The sequence below is a fragment of the Anopheles ziemanni genome, chromosome 2, assembly GCF_943734765.1.
Source record: "Anopheles ziemanni chromosome 2, idAnoZiCoDA_A2_x.2, whole genome shotgun sequence".
Classification (NCBI taxonomy): Eukaryota; Metazoa; Arthropoda; class Insecta; order Diptera; family Culicidae; genus Anopheles; species Anopheles ziemanni.
The window spans coordinates 22,627,078-22,648,428 of record NC_080705.1 but is presented as its reverse complement, the minus strand read 5'-3'; the positions used below and the strand labels follow the sequence as shown (position 1 = coordinate 22,648,428).

Below are 21,351 nucleotides of genomic sequence, written 5' to 3'. Positions count from 1 at the left end.
TCAGATTTCGACCCTTGATTCATCGATACCCATTTCCTAACTCACTCTCTGGGTCACATTTTCCGCAACGTGATATTCTTCCACTCGGAATTCCTCAGGACACGTAACAATGATTTCGCCACACATACTACTTCATGGCCTCCTTACTCGTGATCCTGTGTATACTGACTTCCTGGGATTGGTGTGCGAAATTGTTCCCAAAACTATCCTCTCAAAACGTGGTAGGTCAGCAAAAGAGTTTTCTTAAAAACTCCTCATGTTGTGGAACGCAAGCGCGGAAGGACCAATTTTACGAAAACACAATCGGAATGCTCTAAAAAATTATCCACAAGCAACGAGACAATAAAAGTTTCACTCAGGAAATGCAAAAATAATGCAAAAGTTTTTCACTTCCGCGTTACAAAAAAAACGCAACGCATACGCATGGATGTTTTGCTAAAGTAATAACTGCGTATGTGGAGCAATAGTAGCAGGCGATGCCTCTCTTTTACTCGGTTCTTTCAAGCTAGGAGATTGCTATGTTCTACGAAACAGCACGGAGAATTTCCTGAACAACAGTATGGAATAAAATTCGTTTGCGTTTCGTTCATTGGCCGTTTTAAGTTCCAACCAAGTATAATAATGATTCCAAGTAATCCTTTAGCGTTCTAAAAACACAAAGTTTTCAATCGACGATTTGTTTGACACACTTTGCTACTGAGTGTTTATCATACCGTCCTCAAACAGACAATATGCAAACACAAAAAAGCAATTTTTAACACAGCTTAGCTGAAAAAAAATCGTACCACAATCCTTTTCACCGATGGAGTGGGAGATATTGCACAATGAAATGCCACTGCTAATACACTGCTTATTGCTTCATTCAATACTGAGGTCCATCACTACTATCCACTTCCACCACTAACCTCTGCTGCTACCTCCTCTACGACGTACGGAGCGACACGACCGGGGAGGCGAAAGAAAATCCGACCGTCCAGACCGTGCACTCTCGTTCTGACTGAACCATTCTGTGAACCGACCACGGACTAGAAGCCTCGAATTTCTTGGACGCATTTCGCACACACAGATGCGATGAAAAAAAAGGTTACTCTCTCGTCAGATTATCTGATAACAGATAGTACCAGGAAGAGAGAGTGGCTCACTCGCGGATACTGATACACGACCGAGATATACAGCGATAGTGATTCACACCTGCCACTAAGGATATTTCTACACTACACTAGATTTGAATCGTTGCAGACTGAAGAAACTTGCATTTAATTATATCTTCAGAGGACTTATTATTACTAGGACTATCTCCGACGTTGCCTTGGCTTCGACTTACCGAACAACGCACACTTTGATATCGTAGGGAGAGGCCCTATTTTCTCAATCATCGATTGGCAAATGTGGTGTAAGGCGCCGGCGCCAAAAAATCGGTCTCCCTCCGCTCGAAGCAGTTGCTGGTTTGTGTCCCTCTTTTTTTACCTTCTTTTAAACCCTTGAGTGTCTAGAATGAACAATTATTTTTCTATCCATTGAAGGCATGCAATAGGTTAAGTATTCCATTATTTTGCACAGACTGGTCCTGGATCCCGTCGACCTCGTTTTACGTCATTTGACAAATCGTTCGAAGCTAGTTTATACTAACGGGCTTTGTTCTTTACTCAATTTGAAGCTGTTTGTATGACAGAAGATTCTAAGAAGGACTAACAAACTACATAGTACAGGTTTTCCGCTTACGATTACTTTGCACGAACAGAAATGTGTTTTAATGAAAGTGCTGAATGTATCATTGTAAACCTAAACGTCATGGAAACCAAGGAAGTAAAATAGGGTATAAAACGATTGATGGCGATTGATAGACCGGGCCAACCTGACCTTCTATCAGTCTAAATCTTTTTTTTTTTGAACTCAAATTGTTTAAAAACCACAATTCGAAATACCATGCATTGAAAGGTTAAAGGACATTCTGTTGTTTTGCTATGGATACAAAGAAGCAAGGGGGAAAAGGAAACGCAACGCAAAACATGTTCCTTTCTTTTCCCTAGTTATGAGAGAGAAAAGGCGAGAGTGTGAGAGGCACAAATCAGGACAAAAATCTAGCACGACTTTTGAGAATACCAATGGTTCCCAGCGTCTCCGAAAAATGGCCCCTGGAAAGGACGATCGAATTTTCCACAGGATACACGCATACGCTCGTACCGTGTAACTAGTCCATACCGCGGTACACGAGGATGCGCGCGCACACATTCGCAGCGGGAAAATCGTGCGGGTGTGTTTGTGTCGGTTTGGGTATGTTTTTATTCCATTTCGAATAGGAGGCGTTGTGAGGCGCGTTGCTGAGGCTACCTAAACAATACAAACAAGTCCTTGATTATTTTAGAGAGGAGATTCAGCGGGAGGGCACTCTTCTCTCGAATATTTTCCACCCATGAGCAGATGTGGAGGGAAAAGGGTAGGGTCGGAGGAATAGCAAGGAAAACTTACAAACACTCACACAGGGGTACTCATTTCCACGAGCTAGAATTTTAAGGAACGTCCATCCATGAGCAAATTTCGATAGTCCCCCGGAAGTTGGTCATCGATTAATTTGAATATTTCCGTTGAACGAACCGGAACAGGGAGGCGGTTCCAAATGCCTAGGAAACGGAAAACGGGATGCTGAATTTATCATTTTCGGAAACAACACAAATGTGTTGAACAAATCGAGTGTAATGTTTCTATTGTTATTTATTGAATTAACCACGGTGCAGTAGCGTTAACCCACTCGTCCTTACCGTTTTCAATGCATTACATCCACACGGAGCACACAGAACAGAGGTGGTATTTTAAAGTTCGATAAATTTCCTAGTTTTAAACCCTTTTTTACTGGTAATTGTGTACGGCTGCTTGTATATCTTCCTGCTCGTGATTGTGTATAGTATACAAGCATTGAATATGGCCTACTTATACGCTAGATGAGTAAATCCGTTTTGTCAGATTCTATGTGGGCGCCTAAAACCCACTCTCTTGTCGGTTCAATAATGTCATTGGAATTTTTCTTCAAATTTGATTCTTTTCACGCCGCTTGTAAGGCTGCCTTCTAATTTAAACGCCTTCTAATTCAAATGCCACAATATGAGAACTGGGAAAGCCAACTTCTACAAGAAGGCGAAGTAAAGGATACGAGTACAGTTGGTTGATAATCGATCATACACAAATAGATAGACGAATATATTAAACTTTACAATCCAGAAACACATGTACAGTGAATAATAATTCCGACTGACATTCAGCCTAATTCATTAATAAACACCACAAAATGAATCCTGCTATCCAAACCAACAGGAAACACATAACAACGGTTGCTAAGCATCGGAAAGCGTCAGCTCTATTTTCCTTACCATTTTCTTCTAACTCTCGGTCCGCGCAAACATATAGGTACAGTCATGAACTTATTAAGTTTACTTGGTCGCTGCCAACAACAATGTTTGATAAAAGTAGTAGATACACACATTTTCTATACTCTATTCCGAAGCGAAGCGAAGCATAACCACTGTTCTGAGCATTATGACTAGCGCATAGTCCTGCATGATCCTTCAATCGATCACAAAAAATTCAGACATTTGTTCACGATTATATATTAATAATAAAAGATCACGGAAAGGAAACGACACATACACTGTAGGGAACCGTTCCTCATTTCAAAATCAATAGGCAATAGGCTAACCCGTTGTAAAAATTTAAAACTCTATATTTGTTTGCTGATAAGAATTTTTGTACGATAGGAGTTTAAACTATTCAACGGGTGTGGTTTGATACACAAATTAAAGACGATAAATTACTATCCAAAATGTACATGGGAGCGAGAGAGGAGACTCACAAACCTAAACATATGTAAATGTGCCATCCAGTACCAATCGGTGACGCCAGTTCCACGCCACGCCGGTTTCACCGGATGGCACTGCTTTCTGGTGTTGTTCCTTACTGCTTCGTGTCACACGTAAAAAGCTGGCACGTAGATTAAAAGTTAACTTACAGATACAGTACACTACACTACAAGCGAAACGGAAATTGCTTATCATATGTCAACTGCTTGGTGTTGGATATAGTGATATATACTTATCGATGGTGGAAAAATGTGGAAGTATTATTCCGGTGCAAAGTGTCATAAAAAGGTGCCCTGTAAGATTCGATCAGATTGAGTCATTTGTTTCATTCCGCTGGAGACAGTCTTTACTTCAGATAGGGTAAGAGTTGTTATAATCGAGAAACGTTATGGTCAGCTAGAGAGTGTGGGTTGAGATTCAAATCTACTTTTGTTGTCGTCAACATGAGCTTCTTTTAAGGACATTCTGCGTAAAATCTACAATTATCCCGGGGAGACATATGATCGCATTCTTACTAAGAATAACAACGCCTATAGAACTTACATTAAATTATCATAATATACATCGTACGGGTGCACAAAACCTAACAATTGAAGCGTATAATTAATCGGAGTTTTTGATACAATGCAAAGTAAATAAATATTTCCTTTCTCGATCTCGCGATCACATCAACTTTTGCACATACACATTTCGTGTACGTAACGTTACGACACAAAGAGCTATCCGAAGCTCCTGTCCTTCCTTAACTTACATTATGTACACACATATTTTACCTTGTCCAAATCCGAATTGACTTCTTCTAAGGACAAAGGCTTTTCTTGCTGTTCCTTTTTTCACAAATACACAAATAGGACCACAAAAACTGAAACTAAGTTATGCGAGGTAAGTTCCAATTTGAAAAGTCCAACCAACCGAATGGCGTTCAAGCAAAGGTTCACGCTCCGGTCAGGTCAGAGAGCAACTTTTTACCCTTCCTTTTTCCAATGCGCGAAGGCCTTGCGTGGAGCGTAGTACGATTGGTTGAAAATTTTCGCTTAATGATTTGAATGCCTTTAATTAGTAGTAAATTGTTTTTTTTTCCTATCTTTTGCTAGTGTAGTCGTTCCCAAAAGGATATAAACGGTGTTACGTGTGCGCTTCCAAAGAGTTTGAACGATACAAATGTTACTGTTGTACGTAGTTTATAAAATATTTCAAATAGTTATAGTTATGTATAGTCAAACAGGAAACGGAAAGTATATCGATGAAACAAACCGCTAGGCGGTTAGTTAACCGAAATAATATCGCTTGTTATAAGTATTTTTGACATTTGTTTCACTTTTGATCAAAATATCAGTAACAACGTATTGATATATTTTTGTTTCACCGTTCATTTTCAAAACAACTGCCATTCCCAACGGCTTAGTGTACGAATTTCTAATGGTCACTATCTACTTTGTAGAATATCGTGAAGCATACTGTAGATTTTTTCATATTTTTGTGGTTTAACATTTGTTTGAGCACGTGTGAAAAAGTGTGTGTGTGTGTGTTTGTTTGTGAGTAAAATTCAATTTTTGTTCGTCTGCGCGTTTCATTGCACGAACCTGCGCAAACCTAGACGATCTTCAGTCAATATTATTTCTTTGAAACCCAGCCGAATATCCTCCTCCATCCATCCTCTAAAACGGAGCTTCCGTTTTATGTTTGTGCATTTTTTGTTTATCACGAGCTCGTAGGTAGCGGCACAGTTTAAGCCGTACTGGAATTTGTCGGGGCACCACTGATAGCACTAAACAGTGCCAGACTGTGTCGGTGAGCATTATTGTTACCATCGTCATGCGGGTAAACGATTTCTCCGAGTAGATCGCTCAGTGCCGAGCAAAGGTTTTCGTAATTTTCCTTCAGCGCACTATGGTACTCGCGTTGATCGGCCGAGATGAGGTTGGCATTGATTTGAAGGACCGTGTAGCATATTTTTATAAAATCCCTAAAAAGATAATCAACCAAAGGCGTCAGCTAGAAATCGTTCATTTATCATACGTTTAGCGTTTTCCGCTACCTACCGGAACACTTCCTTCAGCTCTTCCACCTTATCGAACGGATACTTCTTGACGCTCGTTTTGGCCGGATCTAGGAAGGCCGAGGCGTACGCCAGTGGGCCAGCGTTTACCGTTACGGCAACACTGCCCTGCAGTCGCAGCTGCAGCTTCTTCAGATCGATCGGTCCCATCACGATCTCCTCCAGTTCGGCGATCTTTGTCTGCATCTCATCGATCGCTACCTCGATCGGGCTTAGCTCGTGCGATTGTCGATCGCGCACCGGAATACGTTTCAGCACGTACGGGAAACTGTGTAATGCTAGAAGAGGAGGACGTAAAAACAAGGAATCATCACCTAATTCACGATAGGCCACATTCCGGACACTTACTTGTCAAAATGGTTCTTCGTTTCCACTGATCCTCGACGGCACCGTGCGCAGAACCGGATGGGGTGAATGGTGTTTCGTACATGAACGTATCCACGTCGTGGTTCTGTTCGAATTCCGTTTGCCGCATTTCCAACTCGTCCTTACAATAGTATGGCGTAACGTGTGTCACCTGAATGTAGGCAATCTTTGGATCTAGCGTCGACTGGTCAACCTATGGTTGAAGAACAAAGCGCAGAAGTATTAGAAAACATGCAAAACCGGTCCTAAACGTACTGACGTGTTCGGGGAAACATCTACTCACCGGTGAAGAATCCATAAGGATCTTAACGTTATCGGGCCCAAACTTGTCTCGGTATTGTTTGTGCAAGCGTTCGGAAATTTCACTCAACGATGTCACTTTGGGTTCCTTGTAAATGTACTCTACTCCATTCTCCTCTTCGAAATATGCCTAGAAAAGAAACGAAACAGACGTCAGATATCGGAAAAGACACACAATGGGGAAGGAAAAGCCTACCTGACCGAAGAAAATCACACGATAGAACCGCCCCAACAGCCTCTTGCCCGATTTGGTAAATTCGATCACACGATTGTACGCCTGCGCCAGGTGTTCGTAGCACTGCGTCAGCCCATGGTAGTCCCGCCGGGACTCCAGTATCGGAACGATCAACCGGTAAAGCTCACCGAGACACTCGAGCCGCTCCGCCCGATCCAAATACTCGGCACACTCCTTTAGCTTCTCCAGCAGGAACTGTTCCGTGTACTGCGAGTCCTGTGTGCCACTGTCCAGCTTTAAACCCTTCTCATCCCGTGGGATATTGCGCGAAATTCGCCCAAACGATTCCGCACCTTGCGCCACCGACGAACAACCTTTCAGCTTGAGGTACTCCGAAACGAGCGCCGCAATGTGCAAGTAGCAGCAGGCCGCCTCCGATATGTTTCCGTTCTGTAGGTGATTGTTGGCCATCGACGTTAGCCACGTTTGGCGAAGCTCCGGTGTGGAAGCGTACGAGTTCGCCAACGAGTGTTGCAGCTCGAGCAGCCGTTCCGGATCCATGTGGTGCGCCTGCATCTGTGCGGTCGCCATCAGGACGGTTCGGACACGACGCGTTAGGTCCTTCACCTCCATCGGAAACCCGGTACCCTTCATCGCCTTGTCACTGCTGGCGTAGTTGTTGATCGTCGAAAGCGACTCCTGGAAGCGGGCATTGTTCAGCCCGATCACATTGCCGATCATCTGCGACACGGATATGATCACCTGCAGGTGCACTCGCGTCAATCCCTTGCGTCCACTGAACTCAAAGTTACTGCGCATCAGGAGGTAGAGGACGGCACACGCTTCCTGGCGCAAGCTTGCCAACCGGCTATCGCAACACTTGAGAAGCTCGTACACAAGCTGCCCACACAGTACGGCCGTACCCTTGAAGAGTGCCTGCGAGAAGTTGTTGATGAATGCACGCAACGCAGCAAACACATGCCGGGAGAGGGATTCCGATTGTCCAAGTTGCAGGAAGCGAAGGTAAACCCGAGCAATCTTTGGCAGCACGGTGCCTTCGAGCATCGAATCGCGAAACTGTACCGAGTAGAGGCCCATACAGTCGAGTACTACGAGTCCGATCTCAGTCGCAAGGTTCGATTCGTATAGGGCTTGCTTCAATCGGAGCGTTTCTTCGACCAAATTCTCCCGGTTGGCGGTGTGATTCAGTGTACCCGACTCAAACCCAGACTCCCCATTGGTAACACTTGCCGGGAGTACTCGTGCCGGCAGCGTGCTCGCTTTAGCCGCCTTATTACTACGTGCATCTTTCGTTCCATCGCTCGGTACCTGCACGTGCTTTTTACCGACGTAGCGGAAGTACAGCAGACACAGATCCAGCACGGTAAAGAACTGAACCGTTTCACTCTCGGTGCAGTTGTGCCACCAGGCGATCATGTGCTCCGGCGAGAGGTGCTTCACCACAAACAGGAAGCTTATCAGCAGGTCTTTGGTTTCGCTCACGGAAAACTTATCCGTCCGCTGGATGATGGTCGGTTGGGTTACGCTGACCGAGCGCGCATGACTCGGGCGGGCCGAGTTCGAGTGCGACTCGTTAAAGTGGTTCCGTATCACTACCGTCCCGTCCTGCGAGAGGGTGGAACAGTCTGAGTTGAGTGAACTAGTCGAATGGCCGTTCGAGAGGTTACTCGACGTTTGCCCGGCGATGGCGGCTAGAAAGCTGTTATCCTTCAGGTGCAAGGACGACCGGATGGGACTCGTGTACTCGATGAACATTGTCACCCGGTTCGAGCGAGACTTTGGTGTGCTAGTTTGCGAGACAACGGCTGATGGGGTCGCGCTCGTAAGCGTTGGAAGTGAATCGCGTGCGAACACATAGCTACTGCTGCACGAAATCCTGTTCCCTCCAACCGTATCTTTGTTTCTTCGCGGCGATCCATCGGAGATGCGGTTAAGGTTCTCCAACACAATCCCCAACCATGGCACGTACAGCATCGCAAGCCGACCCAGCTGACCTTTGTTCTGGTACCGATCGTCCAGGTCGTGTTTGGCCAGCAACTCCTTTAGCGTAACCAAGCCCATCCGCCGGATGTGGCTCACCTCGTTCAGTGAACTTTTCACCTCCTGCAGCAGAATTCCAACGAGGAAGTGCTGCCGGCAGTACTCCTCCGAGAGGCAAAACTGTTGCAGAAGGTCCGGTGCGCGATTATTCGGTGTCAGCATGAAGGGAAGGTTCAGCGGGACGTAGTGCTCGTGCGAGCAAACCTCCCGCAGGAAGGAAAACTTGTACTCCTGAAGGACACGCGAATCTCCCGGGCCCCAGCGATCCATATACACCCGGATCAGCCGGAATACGAACCCTCGGTCCATGAAGGAGAGACACCGCTTCACAAACACCGAAAGGCTCTGGTTGAGCTGATCCGTCTCGAGTGGTAGATCTTTATGGCGCGAGCTGATGTAGGGCACAAGCACCTGAAACAGGGCTTCGATACGGGTAGAAAACTCCTTTGGAAAGCGCTCGTTACGCTGCATCTTGATGCGTCCCGTCGAGAGCAGATACTGTGCCATACTCTTCACGATCACCTCGAAAAAGATGCCGGAAAACTTCATGAATTTGTTCACCAGCAGAAAGTCGGTGTTGTTCGGGTGCAGCAACGTGGGAAGATGGCGACACAGCTCCCCATGGACCGTGCTTACGTGCTGCGAAGTCGGCGAGCAACCGTTAACCGGTTGACTGTCGATCCGGTACACATACTTCACGTACGCCGTCAGCAGTTCCTTCCGTTTCGCTTCTTCTGCCACCATGTGGAACAGATTGACCAACAACCGGATAATGTTCAGACCAACCTCCTCGTTCGTCGTGGCCACGAGTAGCGAAAACAGTTGGTTCAGGATCGTCGGCAGGAACGTGATCAGCGATCCGATCTGGATGGCATGGGCGGCCTTCAGGATTTTGCACGTTTCCGTCGTATCCGGTGGGGCGACAGTTTTCGAGTGCTCCATTAACCGCTCGGCGTGCAGGAAGAGATTGTGCAGATGCTGATCCGTGGTGAGCACGGTTGAGTCGAGTCGTAAGCTGATGGTAAAGATTGGCCTCTGATTGTCGATCCACTGCACATCCGGGCCGGCATTCTGCTAAACGAATGGGAACGGTTTGTAGCCAAGGAACAAGTGTTTTTTTTCGTTTCGATGAGGAGCAAATGGGATGATTGAGGTAGGGGAATGCAATGACGAGGGGAAAAAGAGGAGCCAAAACAATACAGAGAGCAGGTCGCAGGCACAGAGAGAAGAGAGATAAGAAAACATACACATGGAAATAGGTTAGATTTTTCTACAAGTGTTAATGTAAACGTGTTTGTCTAATGTAAATGTAAAATTATATTACGAATCCTCGTCACATGTTCCATCTTTGTTAAGTGTCTTATAAACGCAAAACATTCGTTGATGAGCGATTTGTATGCTGAAGCAAGTAAAGGATTATTCAAAGTAATGTTCGATTAGTTTTATAGATACGTAACATAAAGGGAGGGTTGACTGAACTAACTTTTAAGCTTTTGAAGATAAAATGTCTGACAAAAACTATAAGCAGTTATGTTCAGTTTTTTTTTAATAACAAAAAATGGTTGAATAAATTTTATAATTACTTGATGGAACATGATACGAAACGATACGTTTACCGTTTATGAGCAACGTTTCTTATTAGTAGTGTTAGCGCTAACGAGAGCATGCATGCAAACTATCGATCGCGCATTTTTGTATGCGTTTTGCGAATTTGTCCACTATTTCCTTATTTTTGCTAGAACCACGTCCAAACTTACCCCCTTTCCCAGACCGAGCGGCTGTATCGAGAGGTATCCAACTGGCAGAGATGCGGCCACCGGAAGGCATTGTTCTTCTACATTGATTTTGCCCTTCGTAAGCAGTGGCAGCCAAGCGTACCCGACCGGCGTCTCGGTGCTTGTGGTGGTAAGGTCCTTTTTCTTCGCAATGTTACACGAAACGTGGAAGAATGAAAACAGGAGATGGTGCTGGGGCGTAATGTTGAGCGGTAGACGGAGTTTTATCTCTTCGTACCACGTGGGGTTGGTGTTGTGATGCAGCACCGGGCAGGACATTTGCGAGACTAACATCTCCTGACCAGGACGACCGTAGATACACTACAAATAAAATGAATTAACACGAATAAGAATAGTCCACAAAAAAAATACTACTCTTCCACTACCTCAATGGATTTTGCCTCGGCTGTATCGCTATCACGTAGTTCCACAGTAACGGCAATGTTGCGTGCTCGGGAGAAGATTTTTTGGCTATCGTAATTCAAGTGAAGCGGATACACAAACAGGTGGTTGACAAACTGGACATACGGGTGGAGGTATTGTTCGGTGTTGTTGGCAAATTCTGTCACTTCCAGCGTCGGTTCAGTCGCAGGTGGTATCGGAAATGGGTTTAGCGGTACCAAACTATTCGTGAGGCAGTCTAAAAAACAGAAATCAATCAGATTAACTACCCTGCAGAAATATTTGTATCACAAACTCACTTTTGGGCAGTTCGTTCAAGGGTTCTATGTAAATCTTCAGCGAGCCAGGTATCACAGTCAGTTTGCTAAATTTGTCCGGTTTGCGATACTCCGCCAGCAGCTTCAACAACTCTTCGTCCTTCAGTTTCGCTCCCTCCTGCCGGTAAATAGCTGGAAACTCGTACGACGTATCGAGATCGTTGCTGTACAGCTGGAACAGAGGGCGCGCGGCCCAAGCGAACGGCATCCGATAGTGGCCACACTTCAGTGCGTACTGTTTGATCGCTTTCTGCAACTTGCTCAGCACCTTCGGATCCTTGGTCGCTTTAAGGTAGGGTTCAACTGATGGATTGATGGCACCCTGGAGGATCTTGTCGATGCGGACGACGATGAAAATGTCCGCATGTGGTACGGTAACGTTAAAGATAGCCTGTTTGGTTCGAGCCAGCCATTCTTTGGTGACCGCATCGGAATGTAGCAGATCGTCACTGGTGTCGCATTTTGCGCGGACGGGTTTTAGCGTACCATTGCCATTTTGGTGGGACTTGTTCGATGCCTTTGGGGAAGTGCAGAGGGGCCGTTCCGATTTGCAAGTGCTGGACAAGAGCTCGCGTACGTGGTCCTTGTTCAGATCGAAGTAGAAGTTTTCCGTCAATTTCCGGCCAGCCCGTGCGTCGTACAGTGCTACGCTGGTAAGATATGGCTCGATCTGAAAATAAGAAGAGGAGAAAATAAAGTTCAAATCATAAAAACAGTCACTACAATTTCATATTGCATAAACTTTATTTTTAAACATTAAATACATAAATGAAAAACACCACGTGCGATTGAACAACGCTTCGTTAAAAATTCAACGAAACTATTACGCGCCATTTCTGCGACAAGATGTCTACAGCCAAGGTACCATCATAGAAGACGTATAAACCGAGGTAAGCAAAACAAGGTGTGTACAGAATTCAGGTTGTGCACAACACGGTTTTGACGTTTGACTTGGGTGCGTGCATAACCTGAAGTTTTCGACAATTTTCTGTCAAGTCAGATTTGTATTGCAAACTTGCGCTCGGCGGGCACGCCGCGGCATATCGTCTTCATAAATGCGAATACTGTGCGTGAATTTCGAGTGCATTCGTGTTGAAAATGGTGAAAATCGATAGATAAACGCATCCAGTCGTTGAAACCAGTGTTATACAATCGTGCCGGACAGTAAATTGTACATTTTCGAGCATCTCTGTGAGCTGCTTCTACATCGCCATCATCCGTGTGGTCCTCGTTTTCTTCGGTGCTGAAACACGGTAAGTTTGGTGCGATGCTGGAGGTCTAGATTGATCGTTTGCAAAAAGTGCGAATGAGCCGTAGCAACCGCGGGTTCACGTAAGAATTCGAAGCTGATTTGTGTCGTTTTGTGTGTTCGATTTTAGATGGCGAGCGAAGAAAACGTACGGGCTTTGACCGAAATCACCGGCCTGGAAGAGGGACCGGCCACGAATCTTCTCACGGCATACAACGGCAATCTAGAAGGTGCCATTAATGCGTTCTTTGAAAACCCGGAGGGCATACTGAATCCCGAACCGCCGGTTGTAATCGACGATGATTCGGATCCGGCACCCGCTGCGGCACGTTCCGCCGTCATCAACGACGACGACAACGTACGTGCACCGATTCCGAGGAAGACGGAAATTCTACTTCCACAGATTGAAACAAACCGGGCACGGATCGGGAAGCGACGTGGTGCCGTCATTACCGAGGTCCCGTTTCGAAACTTCGAGCTCGAGGGACGCATCCAGGAGCAGATGCTGATGCAACAGGACAATGGACCGTCGGCAAAGAAAATCACCCGCCTCGAGGCACTCTTTATGCCACCGTTCGATATTCTTTTCTCCGGCGGGTTCGATCTGGCCCAACGACACGGTCGCTCGGTCGACCGGTGGCTGCTGGTAAACTTACAGGACGATCTGAACTTCAGCTGCCAAACGCTCAACCGGGACCTTTGGTCAGACGCCCAGCTGAAAGAGTTTATGCGGCGGCATCTTGTGTTTTGGCAGCAGTCGAACAAAACGACCGACGGGGCAAAGTTTAAGACGTTCTACAAGGTCCACTCGGAACCGTACATCGGTATGATCGATCCGCGCACCGGCGAGGAGGTACGGAATTTTTCCTCCGACGACCTGTCGTCACCGAGCCGGTTTTTGCAAACGCTCAAAGCATTCCTGGTGGAAAATAAATCGCCGCACGGAAAAGAGATTAACGTGAGCCAAAGCTACATGCTTGGCATGGGACCGTCAACTTCCTCGTCGTCGAACGGAGCGAAAATTTTTGGAAGTGCCACCACTAGCACCAGCACTAGCGCGGGAAGCAGTGGCCAAGGTAGCAGTAGCGGAACCAGTAAGCAATCGTCGGTAGCAACTACAAGCGGAACGAACAACCAGCGGAACCGATGGGTCACCGTGATCGATGACGACGACGATGACTTTCAGGAGATCACCGACAGTGAAAGTGAAAGCGATGACAATTCGCGATCAGTGGCAGTAGTACCATCGGCCGGAGGCTCAACTTCTTCCGCCAGCAAACTTCCGAAGGCAGGCCCTTCGTCGTCCGCAAGGGAAAAGGTGGAAGCACATGAAAAATCAGCCAATGATGCTGGTACTGTTGAACCCTCGAAAGCAGAAATCAAAGAAGCAGAGCTGCAACCCTGGGAAATAGAAGATGTGACAAGTAAACCCACGGCTCTTAGTTCCGATTCCGAGTCCACACTCGCACCGGATCAAAAGACGCGCATTCTACTCAAAATGCCGGGAAATGTGACGGAGCGGTTATTTTTCCGCAGTTCCCGCACGCTCGAGCGGGCGATGGCGAAGCTGCGTCAGAAGTACGAAAAGCATTTCCCGAACAGCGGCGACTCTATGGACGTGCGGTTCTTCTGTCAGGCGATTAAGGCTGATCTGTCTTCGCTGGATCCCGCCAAAACGCTGCTCGAGTTGAAGATTCACCCGAACGCCGTGATTCACGTGACAACGGACGATTAGATTGAATCGGGAGAGAGTTCGTTTTTACGTGTGCCAGACGATTTGCCTGCATTATTAAACGTATGTCTCCAATGTCCCATTTACGGCATGGATGTATAAATGATTCATTGCATTCTGTTTTTAATGTATCTGGATATAAATAATTTGTTTATAAGATATTTCCACAATCATGGGTTTATTTTATCCGAAAATTGAGACGGTTAATTTAAGGCGCAAGAGAATCTTTTGTTTTTTAAACAGTTCTAAAAGACAAATAAGTGGAAGTGGATGGATAGGATATGGATAGATTTGGTATAAGAAACAGATTTAAATTCAATTCGCCCTGGGATCATCGCGAATGAGTTTGGAAATGTATAGATGTATGCAGGCGTTGAAGAAAGGAATAACTTATCAAACAGGAACGATCAATAAACTAAGAATTGTATTAAAAACAAAACTTCACTAAGAAGTACCTTAAGAGTTGAAAAACAACTTTCTCAATTAGTTGCTCAGAACTGTTTTGCATATTTTATCAAGGAAACCGTTTTCAAATGAATCAAAAAAATTGGAAAAAACATAGTTTCGCTAACGAGATGGTTAAGTTGTATCTTATGTTTCACTATACTTTAAAATACGTGTCGATCACTTTTCAATATCAAGTTATGATTACAAACCATTTAACCAAAATAAAAAAGAGTTATTAGATTACCAAAACCATGCCAGAATGTAGAAAAATTAGTTTGGGGAAAGAAATTTCAAAAAAATGGTCACCTACCTGACAGAGTGGTGCCTCAGAATCCGGCGGTGGAGCCCCATTTACGCCATCGATCGGGCCCAGCAACCGGAAGCGCAAGGAATCGCACTTGATCAGTATCCGCTGGCCAAACTGTACCCGGTAAGGTTCGATCGCCGCTTCGGTAGATTTGTTCATCTGTGCCGCTATTGCTACCGCCGCTCCCGACGTTGTGCCACATCCGCCGGCCGACTGTAAGAAGAGCATCTGCTGCCCGCCGAACAGCCGCTTCCGGTTATCACGTCGCGCCTGTGCAATCGATTGGTCCGTTTCACGGGCATACCGGTTCAACTGCGGATTCATACTCTGCTCCAGACCCTTCAGCGTGCCGTACTGCATCGTGCTGGGGCTGGCCGGCAGTGGCGGTGCAATCGTGCGCTCCAGCGAAGCCAACCGCTTGTCCTCCTGCAGCCGGTTCTGTTCGAGCACGGACGCGATCCGCCGCAACCAGTCCTCCATCTCCGCCTCGTCGTCCGCCGCCAGTGTAACCGACTTCGGTGGGCCGTCGTTCATCTTCAGCTTCAGCTCGAAGCAAAACCGGCCCTTCTTCGGATTCGGTACCACCTCCGTGCACACCTCCATGGCGATCGTTGCCTTCGCCTCCGACTGCTTCTCGTCCTTGTACAGCTCGAGAAAGTACGCACCGTCGATCTCCTTCCGGAGGGCGCAGTAGCGCTTCTTGAACGACTTCGAGCCGATGTGCGCAAACATGCGGTCCGAGCTGGTGTCTGGACCCTTGTACAGGTAGCCCTGCTTCGCGATCGTATCCGCCTGGGAGCGGGTCATCTGCTCGTCCAGCCGGTCCGGGTCGGTGTCCACCTCGTACACCTCTTCCTTCAGCTCCTCCGACGGCGATATTCTGTTGGTGCGGCGGAACGGGATTCGGAACATCGTGTCAATACTTTCAATTTAGGCAAACGAACATCTAAAACCTGCCTACTGAGTTTGAAGTTTAAATACCGATGAAGAAATAAAACACCAAATTGATCGAAGTTGGCCATAAGGGGTTCCTTTATTTATTTTCAAACACGGGAAAAAAGGGATTTTCGGATCGAATCGTTTGAAATGTATCTTTTGCCGATGTTTTTATGTAATTTAACGCGTATTGTAATCTTACCAGAGTTATTTTCTTTACATAGAACTAATGCTTACCGTGGCAACTCGTAGCATGTTCCGCCGTACTTGCTGTACTTGTAGTGGATGAGGTGATTCGGCGACTCGTACGTGTGAAGCGCTTGTCGAGTTAACAAAAGTCCTCCCGCCACGTTCGAACCAGATACCGCCGTCGTCGTAGTCGTCGGAAGTGATCGATTGCTCGTCGGGGTGCCATTTCTACTACCGGCCGAAGACCCACTACTGTCACTACTTGCCTTTCGCGATCCATTACTCGTTGCGACCGGCGCTGTGGAACTTGCGTTGCCAGGAATGTTACTGTGTACCGTGCGGAACTTCTTTGGTTGCAGGTTTTCCTAGTGAGGTAAAGAAACATATTAACCACGCTTGGAGGTGGGACGGCCAGAGACGGGTTTTAGCTTACCGATACGTCATCGTTGGGGTAGAGCAGCAGTTCCCGCTGGGGATCGTTCTGTATCAGCGTCCTGTTCTTGAGGACGAACGCTTCGAAGTCGATCGGCTCGACTATAACTGGTTTCGTCTGGAAGCAAGAAAAGCGCCGAAGCAGGGAAAAGAACCATAAGCATTTAGTCGATCTTTGGTTTAATTTAATTGAGCCCTAAAGGTGAATTTAAATAATGCCGTTTCCCATCCCCATCCACCATGGTGTCTTTCTTCGTCTTCTACAGGAAATTAAATGAAAAATCCACCGCTTGTTTTACATCCTCCGTTTGGTTGGCTCCCAATGGCTGGTGCATTACCGATTACGGGCCACTCGCTGTAACGTGCGCCGTATCCTCTGTATCTGGCCCCCATGATTAAGGACAATCGCAGCCGATGATTATTAAAACTTAAATTGAAAATAAAAATCCAATACGTAATCATTGCCGGGGCGGCACAAACGGGGCAACCAGCCCCATTCGATGCCGCCACCTGCTTGCACGCGGAGTTTCCTTCCCCGGTCAATATGGTTTCCACCAGAAAATGTGAAAACCCGAAAGGGCTCGCGCGGAAAAGGGTAATAAGGCGTTGTACCGTCCGATTTAAGCCATTTTCTCTGTTGCCGTTTTTTTTTTCATTCTACCAAGCAGTTTCTTTTTCCTTTTTACACACACACGGAGCATTTTTGTCGGTGTGTTAAACCATAATTTTCGCCCGTCTGGACCCGATCCGGGCATTTTGGGGAATCTTTTTTCTCTGGGGGTTTCATCTTCGCCGTACCGTCGCAATAATCCACGACAAATTCGACGCTCGTTTCTTGCGGCGTACACAACGCATCTCAAGTGGATTGCGAGAAAGATTATGTTTTTACCGCGCCAGATCTTTGGCGTTCCCTCCATCATCCCGCACCTGCCCGCTGTTCATCACACAATCGTGAAATGCGTTCTTTTCGGGTGGAATGTATCTGCTTCAAGTTTAGCCTGCAGCCAAATCGATCGGTAACACTCTCCGGGTCGCGGTACCGCATCCCTCGCGCAGAGTGCCGAATAATAATAACAATAATTGTAGTAATGATAATAATAAAAAATCAACGCCATACACTACTACTCAAGGCGAGAGTGTACGGAACGAAAAGGAGAACCCCACTGTTGCTGCATCCGGTGTATGCCGGGCGAGGATAATCGGAATTTCATCGAGTCCTCCCCTCCCCCCTCTGGCCGATGAAGAGAAGTTCACTGCTAGCGCTTTGTCGTTCTATTTCCCTCTCACATAACGAGTACTCCGATAAGGCTCGATATCCCATCCAAAGCGGGGGGTTCGTCGCTTTGAGTCTTTTGTTTTCCTCCGGGTTTTCCCTCGGCCTTTCCCGTGCTAATTGTCCCTACAATGATGTTCATTATGGGGTGTGCAAGCGGGCGCGCTGATTGCAAACTCGAGGCCATTCATCATCGCGTTCGGCTTGTCTCGGGCGCGCGGCTTGCAGCTTGAATGCAGTTTTTTCCTTTCATTCCTTTTTTTTACTGATGGGATACCCTAATATCGGAAGGGGACGGCGATCACCGACGTGTGCATATCCGAAACCCCATCCGAACCGCATGCTAATAATGATGCTGATCGTAATGATTATCGCGGTGGGCCTACTCTCTCTCTCTCTCTCCATCGCTGCGGGGAAATGGGGATCTCGGACGGGAAGTGATCTCGAACGATCGATATCGATATGCACCGGAGCGCCGCCGGAGCAGCATGATCACCCGGCATTTGCGAACGATTAAGCCAGTTGGGAATTTCGGCACCGAGCTTATGGAAAAGCTTTGGACGCTACTTTGGACGTGTGGTTTTTAATGGTTTGATACCGTTCGGGGTTTATGTGCTGATCTCCTGTTTCTCTTCGCGGCAACATTGCGATCGATCAAAACTGTGGCCGTGGCTATGATCGTGATCGTTTATAAATCATAAACGAGTCAAAAATCGGTACTTGGCGACGGGAATGGGAGGTAACAGGATAAGAACCCCGGGCCGCAATATCTTGCGCAAAGGTAGAGAAAAGATAGAGTGTGAACATTGAGAAATGATTTAAAAATTGTTTCTAGGGTTTGACGGCTTGACTTGAAAATTAAAAGGTTAGGTTTATTTCAGGATTCAAAAAACGAAGACAACAAAGAATAAATGAATGTTGAATGAAAGTAAATAAAATCTTATCATCTAAATACAATGGTATCGTAATTTAAGCCCACTTGACAGAAACATGTGGTAAATATTCATGATGAAGGCGAGGGCGATCAAACAATAATTAATTACCGTCCCTAATTTGACTGTTTCGACTTTCTTCTGATTGATTGAACCTCTTTCTCATGAATAACGCATCCATGTGGAACGATTCCCGGCACGGGTTTCCAACATCGGGAATCGGTCGGTTATGCGCATGGTTTCATTGCTCTACCATCGTCCCACACGACGAATACCATTTGCATGTTATGCTGCACCATCGGACCACCGAGTTTATAACTGTCAACCGTCGGGTCTAATACTGTAAATGCTCTCGCCGGCAAGGAAAACCACACATTCTTCCGCACCGAGTCAGATACGTTTACTTGGAAAGAAAAACGAACGAACCCAACTACCAAAACACTGCAATTAGTCTCGCCAGGTGATTGTGTAACGAAGTAGGTGACCGCAAACATGTAATGCTTGCATGTGAACCTCACGTAATGTGGGCGGTGGATGACGGGATGAGGCCATTTGCAGGCGGAAACAAATGCTTTCTCAACCGGAAGAATATATGACAACTAGTGGCTGCGCGTGCACGAACAACCGCGAAACAGGTTAAGTTGATAAGTCAGTAACCGTCAACAAGACGAGCGAAACTGATCGTTATGTGATCGTCTTGACAGGTTCGAATGATAGTTCGGACTAGGAGCTTTCCAATGATAGTTTCAATTTTCACAACTTGCATTTCTTATATAGAAACTCATTGCGACTTCTCAACTTCTATAGAACAACAAGTTAATTTATTTTAAAACAATATTTCAATGTTTGTTTTGGGAAATGTTTGTATGTTCGTTTGTTCGTTAAAATTCTTACATTAATTATTCCTACGCTGGGTCAATATATTCCGTAAGTGAAACATATAGAATTTGGAAAAAATAAGAAATAACTCCTAAAGGTGATCCATTCATCGTAAAGAATATTTATGTTAAGACTATTCCCAACATAAAGTCAATGTGGTTTATCAATGCGCGATGCTTTATAATTTTTTCCAATTACCTTAGATTTGCCTTTCGCCCACAACATACACCATGAACTAACCGTCAATTTTCCCCTTTACCGCAAAGCGCCGACAAAAATGCCAACGCGCGCTCATTACACGCTCAGGATGTACACATTGTTGCGGTACAATAAATTCTATTTAAAATAAAGTACACGCGTACCAGTAAAACGCTCGTGGCGTCCCGTTAATACCCCTTTAAATAGATCTATCCATGCTTTTATTTTCTTCTCTCCATCGTGCCGAAGGCCGGAATGGAGGGGCCGGAAATAAAATTATGGACCATTGTCTTTAGGTCGGTTGGGATGCTGTTCGCTTCGACCGGCGCCATCGCGGAAGGATCAAACCGGAGGGGCAAAAAGCGCATCGGGAAATTCTTTCATGTTCCTAGGCGCCATTTTATTAAATTGTAGTTCAATCGGTTTAGTGAAAAAATGTGCGTTCTTCGCGCGAAAGAAACCTTGCGTCGCTGGGTAAGGAATTCCCGTTTCACACGCTTCCAGCGTGGAATAGATGATGATTATAGCTCCAGGGATGGGTCGGCTTCTTGGAGCATCGAATGATGCAACCAGTTCGCGTCGTAGGAAAACCGTATGACGTCTCTAGTTGCATCAATGTATCGTCCTTCTGAGAAAGCGATCATCAGCGAGATACGCTCGCTCGCGGTTCCATTGGTGGTATATTTATTCCCTTTCCATCCCTGTCATCCCCCCCATTTCGTGTTCGTTTGGTGAAATTAACGAAGCACGAAAAATGTGTGGAAAAATATTTTATCGCACCATCACCGCATTAAAAGTGCAGCGGAAAATAATAAAAACACAGAAAAAAACAGTCCAAACAAACAAACCAACCTAAATCAAAAGCGGCACAATGTCTAAAAACGAAACACACGACAGAGTCGTTGGATGTCCTTTTATTTTTTCGGCCAGTTCGGGGCCACCAGTTTCCCACCCCCCTTCCTGCTCCATGGAGCTTTTGTTTGAAGATTATTATTGGCGAGTGCTGATCTCTCTTTGGGGCGAACTGTTTGCACGTTGTCTGCTCTGCCGTCCGTGTGTTGCTTATGCTTTGCCTGCTGCCTATGCTGTGCGGTTGTTTGTTCTTTTCGGCCCTTTTTGTCAACCGCAAAACCCGAGCCCTGGCCTCATCACAACGGCTCGTTATGCGCACAGGAAGTGAGTGAGTACGGCCAACCGACAACGGGCTCAATTCGCGCGCCGCTGATGCTGGCCCCCGCCAACTTTTCGTTGCCCTGTCGCCGGTTTCCGGCTTCCAACCGGTGCCGTTATCGTGCCGGTCAAGAGTTGGAGGGTTTGTTTTTTTTTGTCATACGATCGCTGGTGTTCGTGTTGTAGCATTAAGCATTCGCAACTCGGCGGCCCTTTAGGACCCCGCGCTCGCTCGCTCGCGAAGTCATTCAATATTTATGCTGCATAAATTCATTTGAATCAGTTCGGGCGGCGTTCGACG

At 46.3% G+C, this 21,351-nt stretch overlaps 2 protein-coding genes across 2 annotated transcripts in view; one reads left to right on the top strand and one right to left on the bottom strand.

Moving 5' to 3' along the window:
• Positions 1–5,579: 5,579 nt before the first annotated feature.
• LOC131289987 (dedicator of cytokinesis protein 9) overlaps positions 5,580–21,351 on the bottom strand; it is a 67,871-nt gene continuing 52,099 nt past the window's right edge. The window contains exons 2-12 of the mRNA XM_058319363.1: positions 16,600–16,716; positions 16,215–16,531; positions 15,045–15,921; positions 11,289–11,976; positions 10,974–11,227; positions 10,570–10,908; positions 6,773–9,886; positions 6,560–6,706; positions 6,259–6,469; positions 5,894–6,188; positions 5,580–5,817 (exon numbers count right to left, since the gene is read on the bottom strand). Of these exons, the coding sequence (XP_058175346.1) occupies positions 5,580–5,817; positions 5,894–6,188; positions 6,259–6,469; positions 6,560–6,706; positions 6,773–9,886; positions 10,570–10,908; positions 10,974–11,227; positions 11,289–11,976; positions 15,045–15,921; positions 16,215–16,531; positions 16,600–16,716 (6,597 nt within the window). The remainder of the gene's footprint in view (positions 5,818–5,893; positions 6,189–6,258; positions 6,470–6,559; positions 6,707–6,772; positions 9,887–10,569; positions 10,909–10,973; positions 11,228–11,288; positions 11,977–15,044; positions 15,922–16,214; positions 16,532–16,599; positions 16,717–21,351) is intronic.
• Positions 12,686–14,346, top strand: LOC131289996 (UBX domain-containing protein 7). The gene has a single exon (XM_058319375.1). The coding sequence runs from the start codon at positions 12,686–12,688 to the stop codon at positions 14,288–14,290; it is 1,605 nt and encodes a 534-aa protein (XP_058175358.1). The 3' UTR covers positions 14,291–14,346.

Excerpts from the sequence above, each read along its gene's own strand:
- LOC131289996 (XM_058319375.1), top strand. The coding sequence starts at position 12,686 with ATGGCGAGCGAAGAAAACGTACGGGCTTTGACCGAAATCACCGGCCTG.